General features: G+C 43.6%; 1 protein-coding gene across 3 annotated transcripts in view; it reads left to right on the forward strand.

Annotated features, from left to right (window-relative positions):
• ERCC6 (ERCC excision repair 6, chromatin remodeling factor) overlaps positions 1-13,913 on the forward strand; it is a 208,535-nt gene that overhangs the window by 87,253 nt on the left and 107,369 nt on the right. For all 3 annotated transcript variants that reach the window (XM_069240869.1, XM_069240870.1, XM_069240871.1), the window contains exons 9-10: positions 9,298-9,468; positions 11,879-12,055. In XM_069240869.1, the coding sequence (XP_069096970.1) occupies positions 9,298-9,468; positions 11,879-12,055 (348 nt within the window). The remainder of the gene's footprint in view (positions 1-9,297; positions 9,469-11,878; positions 12,056-13,913) is intronic.

Consider the following 13,913-nt stretch of genomic DNA (forward strand, 5'->3'; position numbering starts at 1 on the left):
CTCCCCGGGAGCCTGTAGCCGTTTCGAAGTTGATCTTGAACATTTATAAATTTGTAAATATATCACCTTAAACTACATTATGTACATACATATTTACTCCATTGCATGGGCACTATTACTGTAATACACAACTCCTACCTCACCTTCTGCGGGGAAAACAATCTAAGATGGAGTCGACGCCCATGCGCAATGGAGCCGAAAGGGGAGGAGTCCCTCAATCTTGTGACTCGAAAAGACTTCTTCGAAGAAAAACAACTTGTAACACTCCGAGCCCAACACTAGATGGCGGGATGTGCAAAGCATGTGAATCTGCAGCGTCTCATGCCACGAACAGATGTACACTGGGTAAGTGACATTTTCCATATATATTCACATATGCCTGATTGACACTGGATATTTTGAGATGTTGACTACTTTTGCAGAGTGTTACTCGAGGCCGTGGATTTGCAGGTATATGGGGCACTTTATTCACTGAACCCCCATGGCAATGAGTTAAGAAGACCCCGAGTCCCCTCAAGGCTGGTGTCTCCTTCATGTTTGAGGACCACAGGAATGAAGAACCATCCCCTTGGAAATCCATCTTTTTATAGAAATTCCGGGAATGCACTCACCTTTCACCCCACAAGGGCGGTGCTACTAGGCTAGAAATCTGCACAACAAAGGTGCATGGAACTGACTGCAGTGTATATGACAGGTGAGTAAGGAGGGTCCTTGTTGGCATGTGTGAAATAGATATGAAAAACTGTATGCATGTAGTAATGAGTACCTTAGCGGTTGGGTAGGCAGGATGGCAGTGGTGGGCATATCAAGCTATTGTATTACTTTGGTGAGGATCCCAAAGTATTGCTTGGGAAATGTGATGTTGGGCGTATCATGGAAGTATGTTATTGAATTGCTTAGCAAATTGTGACGTTCATCCCACCCCCACACATTCTCATGACACTTGCCTGCCTCATACACTCATAAAATCATGACATACCCTCTGACCTCACACGCTCCAACTTCAATGTAAGCCTCTAAATTACTGTCTTCTAAATAACACTCCCAAATGGTCATCTATCGGCCATAAAGAAGTGGAAGGGTGCCAGCTGAGTGAGTCTCAACACTAACAAAACCGAAATTGTACTACTTGCAGTACCAAGGCCTTTCATCTAAATGATCTCTCCAAAGTAATCAGTTTGGGTGGCTGCCTCATAAAATCCCAAACAAAAGTCAAAACCCTGGTCAACTTTGAATTGATCACGGAAAAACAAAAAGAAAATACCTAAATCTGCATTAGTTAGATAAGGCTTTAATTAAAAAATAAAAAAAAAAGAGAACCACGGATGTTCAGGTAACAATTGTAGTCAAAATTTGCCTTGGCAACTTCCTCTCTTTGTCTACTTACTGAAAAACTACAGCTTCTACAAACAAAAGATGTAAAATGATGCACCTAATGCAGTTACAGCTCTCTTCCATCAAACTCCTACACTACCAAGATTGTGCTGACATTATTTTGAGTGTTAACCCAATTAAATAAATCATTCAAATCTCTTAAAGGACAGCCTTCCTAAATATCTTCAGAAAATGCTCGTCATGCATTGGCACGCACATGAAGGGCTTGAATCCAACATTTAGTTGGAAAAAATCGATTTGGTAACACAACCGTAAAATGATTGAGATTTGCTGAAGGGGGCCCTACCATATGGAATGGATTTCCATCCTCTGCCTGCGAAACCTCTAGCATTTGAAATTTGAGGGGAAAAAACTAAAAATTTAAATTTTTTGTGAGCAATAACATAACCCTCTGTTTCACGGGCACATTGTCACAGTTTTAACTCCATGCTTCTGAAAATGCAAGATGCACTGCCTCTAAAGTTGCGCATCTAGCCTTGCAGCAAGGAAGCCTTCTGCCTTTGGATGATTTGTCCACACTGGTGTAAAGCAGCAACTACTTGAAAACTCTAGGGTTTCATTGTCATAAAAACACTATATGCAAATTATATGCATGTTGCAAAGACCAATGCAGTACTGCAGAGCATTGGTTTTGGATCATTTCATTCAACGGGGAAACAAAGTTGCTTCTTATTTCTTTTCTGTTCTGTAAGAGGATACCCTGGTTCCATTTCTGACTGCTCGCTACTTGATGGTTTAGCAGCCTATATTTTATGTATCACAGTGCTTGTTTGTAATTCCGGGTCTGCTTTGGATTTATATATTTAGACTTAGATGATTTAGTTAGATAGGTGATCAGTTGACACTAGGCTTGAAGTGATGTATTTGTAATAAAAGAAATTACGATTCAGTAAAAAATTGAGTTTTTTTCTTAGATATTTTGCATAGATTTATCCCGGCTGGATATTTTGTATTCTGTACAGTTCTACAAATGCAGCCAAAGTTAGTGTACAACACATGACCAATTTGCAGAAACGCAGCGTTAAAATGTTGATAATTCCTTGATATTATACAAAGGTGCCCACTTGTAAATATACTAGGGGTTAGAGAAAATCGGAACACAAGTAAACATATCTGGCAGCAATATGACGGTTTGCTGTTCTTAGGCCACAAAAATGAAGTTGTTTGCTATAATCACAAAATTCGTAGGGAAACACTAAACCTGAGATAAATTCTCACCAAAATCAGGATTAGCCTTCTCCCAAAATGGACCTGAAAAAGAGTCGTCCGGCCATTCCCCTAACCCAGCTCCTCACAAAGCAGAAGGGACACTGTCATGACCAAGGTGTTTCTTCTTTCACTCAAACGTGCATGCAGTTTACTGTGGTAGGAGATCTTGTCTTTCGTGTCTAAATCCTTGATCGGTTGTAGCATGTCTGCCAGTAATTTCAGTTACCACTCTGTTCTCCTAGGGTGATCTAGAGTTTTCTTCACTTTGTCTTGTGATTTATTTTCCTTAGCTGAGAAGATAATATAACCTGATTCTCTGATATCTGTATGCTGTGTAGGGTGCAAGAGAAATGTAACCTCGCCGTTTATCTGTCCACTGTTACCTTTCTGACGTTCCGTTTCTATTTGTCGAGCTGTTTCGATCTCCATTTGCTTGCTTCCATATTCTTTAGTGAGCTAGTATCTGTATTTTGTGTTTCTGACAGTGAGGTATTCTTCATCTCTAGGTATAATTCCTGGAAAGTGATCAGTAAATGACAGAATTGGTTGTAATTTAACTGCCCTTCATTGTGGTGCTGGATTTGGCTCTTTAGGGCTTGCAGTAATCCTACAGGAAGGGGTAGTACATGGAATGAAAAGGGGTAGGAAAGGGCAATCCGTTGATGTGCTCGTAGCCTAGCAGACATGCCCCGTAGGATTGTTTTAGCCTCTCATGTGTGCCCTTTCTAGTCCATTAGAGACTAGTTTGCTGTCCGTTTCTAGATGCTTACTAACACTGTCATTGCCGCTCTCTGGCATACATGCTCTCACAACAAAACTACCAGTGGCACAGACAGGCATTGGCTTGAACGCCATTTCGTGCACGGAGCCGTTTATCAAGGTTGAAGAGCGGTACAAAACAATAACCTCTAGGCAGTTAGATGATTTTTTCAAGTGTCTGCTGAGTTTTTTTTTTTTTTTTTAGAATAAGGGAAGTATGCATGAGTGTGTACCAGTGCAATCTGGAGATCTCGCGTCACGAGCAACTTCATTGTATCGGGATACCTTCTGAGTGAACTGTGATGGTCTTGTGCACGTGCGCACGTGGTACTCTTTAGGGCTAGAGAACGTGCAGCTCGACTCCCAATGCAAGCCAGGAAGGCTGTCTTCAAGTGCAACATTCAGCGTACTTCTGCATCAGATCACCGGCCCCAGAGGCCTAGCTGGGGTGCATCTCTTGGAACAGATCGTAACACTCGGTGTACTTCCTTGAGGCTTCTGGTCAATAGTCCCAGAGGACTTGCTGCGCGTGCAGCTCTCGGACCAGGTCACAACCCTCGGTGCACTCTCTGGAGGCTTGTTGCCCGCACAGTTCTGTGCACTCTGCGGCTGCGATGCTAGCACTTTGATTCCACTCCGTCAGCACAAATGGCTGTTTATTAAAGGTTTGCCTTGAAGGAGGTTGTAATTAATTAAAGGCAGGGTAATGTGTGCAGGAAGGAGCTGTTTGCTGTAAATGGCCGTTCCCGTGCTTGACAGTCTGATTAATGAGTGCTGTTTTGTCTGGCGTCGGCTTCCAGGAGCTGGGGGTCTCCCGTGCCCTCCGGCGGGAGCAGCCCATCCACACAACATCTTGTGGTGACAGCAGCCGCCTCATTACAGACAACACTATTCAGCGCGTGCCGCCAACACCAGCAAAGGTGACATGTTCAGGAGCTTTTCAATTCCGAGGTCTGCCACGGTGTGTCCCGAGGCGCCGGGAGCGCGGGAACCTCCGTCAGTGGTTCAGTGATGAGGCGGATCGCGCAGCGGAGAAGGATGGAGGCTGCAGCTAGGGCGTTGTTGGGCCCAGAGACTACACAGTACAAGGACATGTGAAAGGTCACAAAATACAGACAGGCGGGATACCGCGCAAAGACTTTGGCTCCGATGGGCGGCTGGGTGGGGTTCAGCGAGGGTGGGAATCGAATACCGTGCTCGGATAGAAAGCGATTTCATATGGGAGAGAAAAAGTGGTGTGTGCCTACCGACTACGTGGATGGGTGAATGCGTTCGGCAGGGCCCGGGGTTACATAATACGGGTAGATAACAATAGAGTAATTAAGTCTTGTAATGATCGGGGGAGTAATTAAATGAGGCGTTATGCACCACAACTTTTTGATTACTGAATTTAGTCACACTCGTCTTCAAAAGGTTACATCAGGTCAGAGTAGGTCAACGTGACCCAGGCCATGATTTTGGTTTTCTGCCCGTGGCCTGAAACGCTGAACCGAACATGCATGGTTTTGACAGAGGGTTTGTCAAACTTTACACCTACCTCCTCTCTCTCTAGTGAGATAATTTATTAAGTAGCTTGACAGGGATGTTTTTAAAAATAAGAACTCTGCTTCACCTCATGTCAGACTGACCCTGATGCAGCCTTCATCAGGTAGGTAAGGGCCGAGTATGCAGCAGGCCCCGAGGCCCTGGATCACATTGACCTCAGCCACTTGGTCGTTACAGTGCTACCTGTGATTGATGCTCTCTGCGTGACCAAACCCAGCTCCAAAGACGGGTCTCCACGTATTAGACAAAATGATTGTCGCCGCTTGTTCTGTCTACCTACACTGGGTAATGTGCATATCGAACCATAATTCTTATGATGAAACAGACCCCGCAAGCTATAACAAATACACAATATGCAGATAGAAATTCGATTCCTATTTGAGGATTCTGTGTAATTACTGCACACGTGCCTATCCTGTGTTCTCCATTTGTCGTTAGAGTCCTTCAGTGCCAGTGGGTTTTGTTATAAAGCTGTCAAATTGCAGTCCTATTTCTTTGGCAACTTCTTGTCCGAGATACTGGTTTAGAAAATTCTGTTATCCCATCCTTATCAGCCAACCATAGGTGCTTTTGCCTCCCACCATATGTAGTATGGAGATGCACGTTTCCTTCCACAACAAGCCAAAACCTGGCTTTAACACCTAAAAACGAATATTTGTTTAATTTCTCTGGTTTGTTGTCTATTGTGGTTGTGCACATCGTAAACATAAAGCTCAGACAACATGAGAATAATCATAGGGATCACAGAAAAGGAAAGTAGTGAAGGCAAGAGGTAGTAACTCATGCTTGTCCGACATCTTTAGGTTTTCATGCACAGAACAAGATTAGTCATTCAGATAGTCTGTCATGTCCCAGTCGGGTGCCAACTAGGGATCTGTTTTTAGGGGTTTATGGTTTACCAAGATCCTAGTTTGGAAGCAACCATGACCCCCATTCTAGCCACAACCATTGACACAAACTGTGTCCATTACACATAGCTTGTTTTCTTGGATAGGATAAACAAGCAGTATGTATACCGGCACTACAGCGCATGTGCATGAGTTCGGGTGCATGTGCGTAGGATTTATCGACAGGCTTGCCAAGCACAAGCATGAGGCAGAAGTTTTACATGACCTTTGAAGGAGCAAAAACAGGAAGAAGGAAGCACCGTCTCACATGCCTGACTTCAGCAGTCACTTGGTACAGGCGCATGTGGAATTGTCCAAGCGCATCCAGCTGCATTCCCCAATAATCATTATAGTACAGGCCACAGTGAGTAGGAGGATGGGCGGGTGGGTTGCAAGTTGAGGATGATAGAACAATGGCAGTGGTGTTTACATTAAAATAGGGATTTGCATAGTGGCTCTGTTAGATTCCTGACTTGACAGTGGCGTTGTTAACACCGGGACAATGTGTATTTGGGCATCAGAATGTTGTTATACAAACCTGGACAATATGCATGGTTGCACTTATTTACTTACCAGAGAGAGAATACTTCTAGAGCAGTGTTACTCGATATACTGTGGTAATATGGATTTTTGCGTGCACTTCTAGTTTATGTGGTAAGAGGGATTCCGAAATGGCATTAGTGCTTTACGAAGCTCCCCAATGTGGGTTTTGGCATACTAGTATTGCTCAGGCATTATAGACCGTGCCATTGCAATGCCTGATTTTCATATTGTTGGGTGTGGTCACTGTATTATGGAAGTACTTGTATACGATTAAGGTGTAATACTTGAGCCTCTATAAGGCCAGATTAGCCAGAAGAGGAAAAAGAGGTTATTACACCATTGTTCCATAAAGACAAAACTGTTTTTGTACCTCAAGGGAACAGAATTCTGAACTTGCAATCCCTCAACCATATGAGATGCTTCCTAATAACGAGCGAGGAAGACTATGCAGTGTCCTCATTTGATACTAGGAATACTTTTTCTGTGTGTTAAAGAGGTGTAACTTTGGCCCCTGCTTTATGAGGTGGGTCAGCTCAGGAGCAATAACAGAACCAAATTTGATTTGCTTACTGATGTCAACAGGCAATTTGCATATGTCTGTTCGCTGTCATTAGCGCAACAGTGAGCAAAGAAAATATTGACTGGAATGCATTGTAGATAAAATATCAGTGGCTGAGGGTAATCCAAGGACTTTGTCCATCACTTTTGTTCCTCTCTCAGGGTAGCTTCCGGTCTGTGGAAAGTCACGTTAGACAAAGGCCTGGAGGTCTGTCCTTTTCCTTGTGGGATGTGAAAGTGCATAAAGACTCACAATGATACCCTGGTATAATAGATTTTGAAACTTTATAGTCCCCGTTCCTCTGCTTATGATCTGCAAAGAAATCCAAGCTCAATGGCACCCAAGATGTCTGGCTCTAATATGCCTTGTCATTTGTAACAGTCACCCAGCCAACCAGTCATGAGATATTTACTGTATAGGATCAGTACTCCTAAAATAAAATAAAAATTGAAACCATGAAGGTACTCTGTACTTTAGCCTCTGTGCATTTCTCAGAAGCACCAACCTGTAGCTAAGGCAAACTTGGGGACACCTGTAAGCCCGAGGCAGTGACAGTTGCGCTGAGACTTTCTGAAACCACCCTGTTCCACTCCATTATAGTTTTAGCCCAAAGAGAAACCAGCCTGCTGGCATAGACTTGGCTAGCACATTTATCTTCTGCATCCTTCATCAACTGTGCCTAAATAAGTAAACTACCGATTCCCCAAATCATGAGCCAACGGCTACAATCCTTTCATTTGACTAATGATATCTGTTTTTTGACGTATTCCAAGTGGAACATCTTTTTCACAGTAGCTCCCCAACCATTTGGTCTCTGATTTCCCAGTGTTTGCCATTGTGGTTTGTGTAATTTACTCTTATTTCTAAGTTCGTATTACAGACGTACATGTTTTTAAACTGCATACCTCTGGGTCTACCTTTATGTACCTGAGCCCAAACCCCTAATCACCATTTAGTGTAAGCTTAGACTACCCAGCCAACACCTCAACTGGAGAGACAAGCAAACTAGGGCACTTGTGAATGTGCATATAGGATCAAAGTTCAGTCACCGGTCACTTGTCCTCTCCAATAAACCTCTATTGCCACATGACCCGGAGAAAATTCCCAGCATCTTGCTGGTCCCAATGATCGGAGAATCTCCTTGTGCATACACAAGTCCAGAGTGGTTACGGGTTGAGTCTCCATTTTCCCTATGGCCTGCCTAACCAGCTGTCAAGTGCTTAACTCCACCTTTGAGTCGCAGAGTCATCGGCTACGTAGTGATGTTACCTTTACATCTGCATGTCTATAATGGAGATGCGGCATTCAATGTAGGGATATTGTGGATCTGTAAAAAAAAAAAAATGAAGTAAACATCCTAAATGTACGTGCCTTCGTTAATTGAAGAAGGGGTTTCGTAACCGTTTGCAGTAGTTTGAGCTCTTAGTCGTCTTTATTTCCTTCAGGGCTTAGGTAGCACTTTCCACCTGTGGTGCCATTCAGGGTAGTTAGCAACTTCTGTCAATAGAAGTTGTCCTCTCACTGCCAAGAAGCAAAGTGTCACAGATCGTTCTTGGGACAGGGTTGGGGGCCCTTAGTGACAAAATATTCTCTCTAAAATAACAAACATTTGCCATTCATTAGCCTTCTCCTTCCTGCACAAAACGTTCTCTCTTTACCCTTGGTCTAACGTGAACAGTGGGGAAATGGTGGTACAGTGGTGGATCCGGATGCCGTACTGGTCTCTTGGACATATTTTTACATTATTTCCCACTTGCCTCTCCACCTCTTGACCCAAGGTAGTATTACCTTACTTTTTAACATAATTTCTTTAAAAAAACATTTTGTAATGTTGCTTGTTACATACTCCGTCTAGTCTCATAGTATGACCACTAACAGATGCAGGGTGCGGTCTCCAGCCCTTAGGCTGGATATCAGATGAATAGTGGCATTTACTGTCTGCCGAAGCTGGCAGATGCACCTCACCCTAAACATGGCTTCTCACAGACTGCTGCTACCTGCCAGTAGGACTGCAGGGCCTTAAGCAGCCTGCCTGCTGTCCTTAGGAAAGCATTAAAGGCATTGACATACAGAAATTCTGTGCCATACAAATCAGTAGTTGTGTAATTTTCATATATTTTACTTTTTTATTATCAAATAGAAAGTGTGAATGTTGAGTGCCATTTTTTATTTTTATATAGAGCTACCCCTAATAGTGTTCATTTTGACACACATCATCTAGAATGGTTTGCTGCATTCAGCTTTATGTTAATATCACCAAACATTTTTGCTTTAGCCCCATTTCACACAGGGCCTTAGTGATGTGTTTTGTCTCTAACCACATTTTTGTCTCTATCTGAGCCCTGAGTTCGCAGTGGGCTGAGATTCCTACTAGTCACCGAGCTTCTCATTTGGTTTCAGGCTCGGTTGATCCGTGAGATTGGTAATTACGGTGGAATCCTCATCACTTCGTACTCCTATGTGCGTCTTATGCAGGAGAGCATACAGCGATATGATTGGCATTATGTCATCTTGGACGAGGGGCACAAGATCCGCAACCCCAATGCAGCCGTGACACTGGCGTGTAAACAGGTGAGTGAGCAAAAGCTGCACGTGCTTGAGACCTTTGTGCAAACGTCACTGCATTGGTTAAGTCATTCACTGCACAGAGATAAAAGCAGCATGCAGAGCCCCACATGACTGAAACCAATGACAAACCTGTCCCCATCTATAGTCAGGTCAAGGGCTCATTCTAAGTCCCCAGTGTATTCAAGCCTAGATGCTGTGATCCTCCGCCTGACTAAGGCCTACAAGCCACAAAGAGCTTTCTCCGTGCAACACTGAGAGATAGGATCATGCAAAATCCCTGCACCCCACATCCTAAGAACCACACATTGCCTCATTTGCCCAAACCTATAGGGGCATACTGAATCCTTTAGTGGGATACAGGTCTGTTATTGTGCCGTTACTGCACTCCCTCTAAGAAGGAGCACAGTGCCCATACTCTGTTTGGGCCCATACCACGTAAGGAACCCCCACTGCACTTCAAGGAAGTGGTCATACACACACCCCACTCCACTGAGACTCGGGGACCATTCAGTGCCCGGCAGCACAGAGATCAATGAGTTGCAACGTGCCACACTGCTGGGGGCACAGTAGATAGTATAGTCCCAATCTGCAGTGATCGCTAGAGCCAAAATGAGCTTAACTACACCGAGAACTAGTGGCTCCTATGGCCTCCTTTCTCTCTGAAATCTAGGGGCCAAACAGAACCGATGTTGCAGCTAGGTTTAGGAACAGCCAATATCCCAGTAAACGCCCAAAACCATGCTCAGCCATCACTACCTTGAGATCAAAGGAATCAACCATATTTCCAACCACACTTAAGAGCCAGTTGTTTCCGCACAGGAACTCATAGATCATTTGATCTTCCATTTAGCAATTATTTCCCTAACTTGCCCATCAAATACTCATGAAATTATTTTGCTCAGTGTTTGTATATGAGAAATCTGTTTAACTTACACCATACACTAGGGGCCATAAAAAGCCTGTTCACAGAAATCCAGGTGCCTACATCAAGCTGTTAATGTACCACGACCCGGCAGCTGCCAGGTGAACCCCGAGTTTTGCGCTCTGGGCACCAAACTGAGTTCTTCGTTCAGTAAGAACAAAGTGGGAAATACAAGACTTCATCGTAGTGAAAACAGATCTAGGTCTGTGCCTAGTGAAGTTCACTCCCAGGCTCAATGCCATACCTCAGTCTTATTAGTAGGAGCCACAGACTGTTAGGCCGTATCTTGCAGGATTGTTAATTGTGGGCACCACTAGCATCACTACAGCAACAGGCCAGGTGCCACTGTGGTGAGCAGTACCCAGGCCACCTTGCACACACTGGAGTTAGAAGCATCTTACGTTATAGCTGGTTCTAAGTCAAACCATTTCCCCGTGAGTCCTCGCCGAAAGGGACTTAGTGTGACACTCGGCTTCCATTATTCCCATTGTGATGGATATGAATGCAGACAGTGTCACAGTATCTGCCTCTCCTTGATAAATTTCTTTCAGCCACCCAGCATCTACCTGGGGTAAAACAGTGGCATACAGTGCTACACCTACTGTCAGTGCAGTGATATTACAACACTTGGCATCACTGCAGTGATGGATTGCATAGCACTGCAGTGACAGTCTTTGTGTCATCGTAGCTGTAGACTTTGTGTGATCATATTGACAGTCCTTGTACTGTAATATTGTCAAACTGTGTGCCCCACCCAGTGATAATGTTATGGCATTGTTTGCTTTGCCCAGTGTTGCTCTGATTTACTCTATTTCTGGTATAGTGGCACTACGTTTCACTCATAAAAACCCTCACCGGTTCTAGGGCAGGACAAGAGTAGGTGGCCACCCTGAGCAGCACTTTCGAAGGAAAAGTGGATTCCACATTGCATATCCAAGCACATTAGCTTGTTAAGTCGTAGATTGAGAGGATTGTTGCAGAAAAACCTGCTGCTTATTAGTGGGTACGGAATTGGAGCAGTCTGGTTGCCTAAAGCCCTTCTGTGTCTCTTCTCAGATCTACTGCTCACACTCTGTCTTTCAGTGCATTGACGGTGGTGGTGGCTGTTTGTCCTGTTTCTCCATCCTAACAGGCTCTAAGTAAGTGGGAGGTGGAAAGTTGTTGTTGCTCTGTACAGCGGCTAGTCTGTCCTGTCTGACGTTTCTCACTTGGGCTTCAAGAACATTCAGTGTGATTTGTAGGGAGCCTCGGTACAATCCCTTTGTCATTTTTAGAGTTTCGTAGTTCCTTGCTCTGGCTCTCCATGCAATGACTGCAATTTGGGAGCGCAAATATTATGTTGTAGACTGTGATTTAAACACCCCTTAATGTCTTCACCCATCCTCGTTTCCACACTTAATGCAGCTGCAGGAGGGAAGAAAGCATTAGACTATGCACTAGGGCATTATTTCTTTTCCGTATGTTGACTCTTGATTTTTTTTCTTTTTACAGTTCCGCACACCGCATCGGATCATCTTGTCTGGATCACCCATGCAAAACAACTTAAAGGAACTTTGGTCTCTCTTCGACTTTGTCTTCCCCGGGAAGCTGGGCACATTGCCCGTTTTCATGGAACAGTTCTCTGTCCCTATCACAATGGGAGGATACAGCACTGCCTCACCTGTGCAGGTAACACACCTCATTGTTTAAGAATTAAACACTATCTCACCTTGTCAGATGATGCATGCCACTTTGCAGGGTACAGCTCTGCATCACACCTTCAGGTCTTTAATAGAAAATGGATCTTTCTCCAGCGTTGATCTTTGTACATTCACATGTTTTAATTATTTATTGTTGTCAGTTTGGGAGCCTTTGGCAATAAATATTAGAACAGCAGTTGATATAAATTTCTCATTTGATGTTGCACCAGTTGCAGTCTCCCCACCTCATTGAAAGACCCAGACTCTGGCCAATGAGAGATGTTGTTAGAAGAGTTACACACATCAGTTGTGTTTTATGGTCAAATGTATCTCTGGTCAATAGTAAGAGAACAAATGTGATAAATGAGAGTTGAAATGTATGCTACTCGTATTCTGTTAGGACAGCGGTAACTCTTTTACCCTTTAATGTTTTAAGAGAGACAAGCAGTAACTTAGATATCAGTCACCCTGAGGGAATTCTGACATTTATAAGTGATGAACTCTTGGTGGCTGTATTGCAGCTGTTCTCCAGAATTGGATCTTTTATAGATTCACAGGTTTGAATCATCCATGTCGTCAAGGTTGGAGTCTCACAGTAACCTCTCAATAATAGCAGTTAATGTGTTAATATAATCCTATTTAAAACGCAGACTGTTTAGTAGCCTAGTCACATAGTTTAAAAAGAACCAAAATTACACTCTGGAGACCCTCGTAAGGGTGCCATAACCATAAAGGTAAGGAGTGCAAAATATGTCACCCCTTTCCATCGCTGGATGTTGTCCCTCAGATGCATCTTTGATGCTGAAAATTGATTGAGATTGGGAGATGTGGAAAGAAACCAAACAAGACACACCGCTCCTTAAGAGGAAAAATGGTGCCAGACGTTGATGCTGAATAATGATTACAAGCAGCCTGTGGTGGAATCATGCACAGCGTGTGTATCTAGAAAATTCTTCAAGCTGCAAAACTAAACCTATAGGTAAGTAACCATTTTGTTACTAGTACCAAAGTGGGAACTTATGCCCATTTCAGCGATTCAGCTCTCACAGCACCAGTATGCTCTACACAAAGTATCAAAAGCTCAAGAGAAATCAAGATGGCAGACCAGGACATAGGTCCTAGGAGCAGAACATACGTGTCTTAACTCTTATACAATAACTACCACCCATTCTAGGAAAGAAATAACTGTACAAGCTTTCAAGAGAAAACGCTGAAGTAGAAATCCATGAAGAGTGTGCACACAAGGCTTTTACTACAGGTACACTTTCTTTAAGAAAAACGAATAGAGTAATGGCTTCCCATCTTGGCCCTCCAAAAAAGTTACCTACCACTCATGAACCTTCTTGATACTGTCAGGCAAAAGCTGCCCTTATCAAAGGGCTTTGTTGATAGGGCTGACAGATCGATTTGTGTGTGCTGAGCACCTTACATCCATTGAAGTGTTTTTACAAATCAAGACATTTAGACATAAGGGCAGAGAGAGCCGTGTTTCAGAACTGATTTTTTTAAAGCTTGTTGCTGCTGGACCATAGATCCATCCTTTCCACTGCGAGCACTGCTTTGAGAACAAGGTCATTGATTGGATACTGTCGCTGGAGACTGGAGTGGACAAGACCCTTTGAATGATGCAGTCTCAGAAGGAGATCACACCTCTCTCCCTTTGTTTTTGTCTTCTTGCCCCTTGTGGCTTTGTTTCATTTGGCAGGTGGGATATGTAGGTCCTCGCAACACAAGCATTGTGCTATGGGTTTACGGATCCATGTGATTACATAGAATTGAATTGTTGTTTTGACATTCATTATTTCAGCTGCAAGATATTGTGCTTTGAATGGTAATGCTTTAGTCAT

The sequence above is a fragment of the Pleurodeles waltl genome, chromosome 6 (assembly GCF_031143425.1).
Source record: "Pleurodeles waltl isolate 20211129_DDA chromosome 6, aPleWal1.hap1.20221129, whole genome shotgun sequence".
Lineage (NCBI taxonomy): Eukaryota > Metazoa > Chordata > Amphibia > Caudata > Salamandridae > Pleurodeles > Pleurodeles waltl.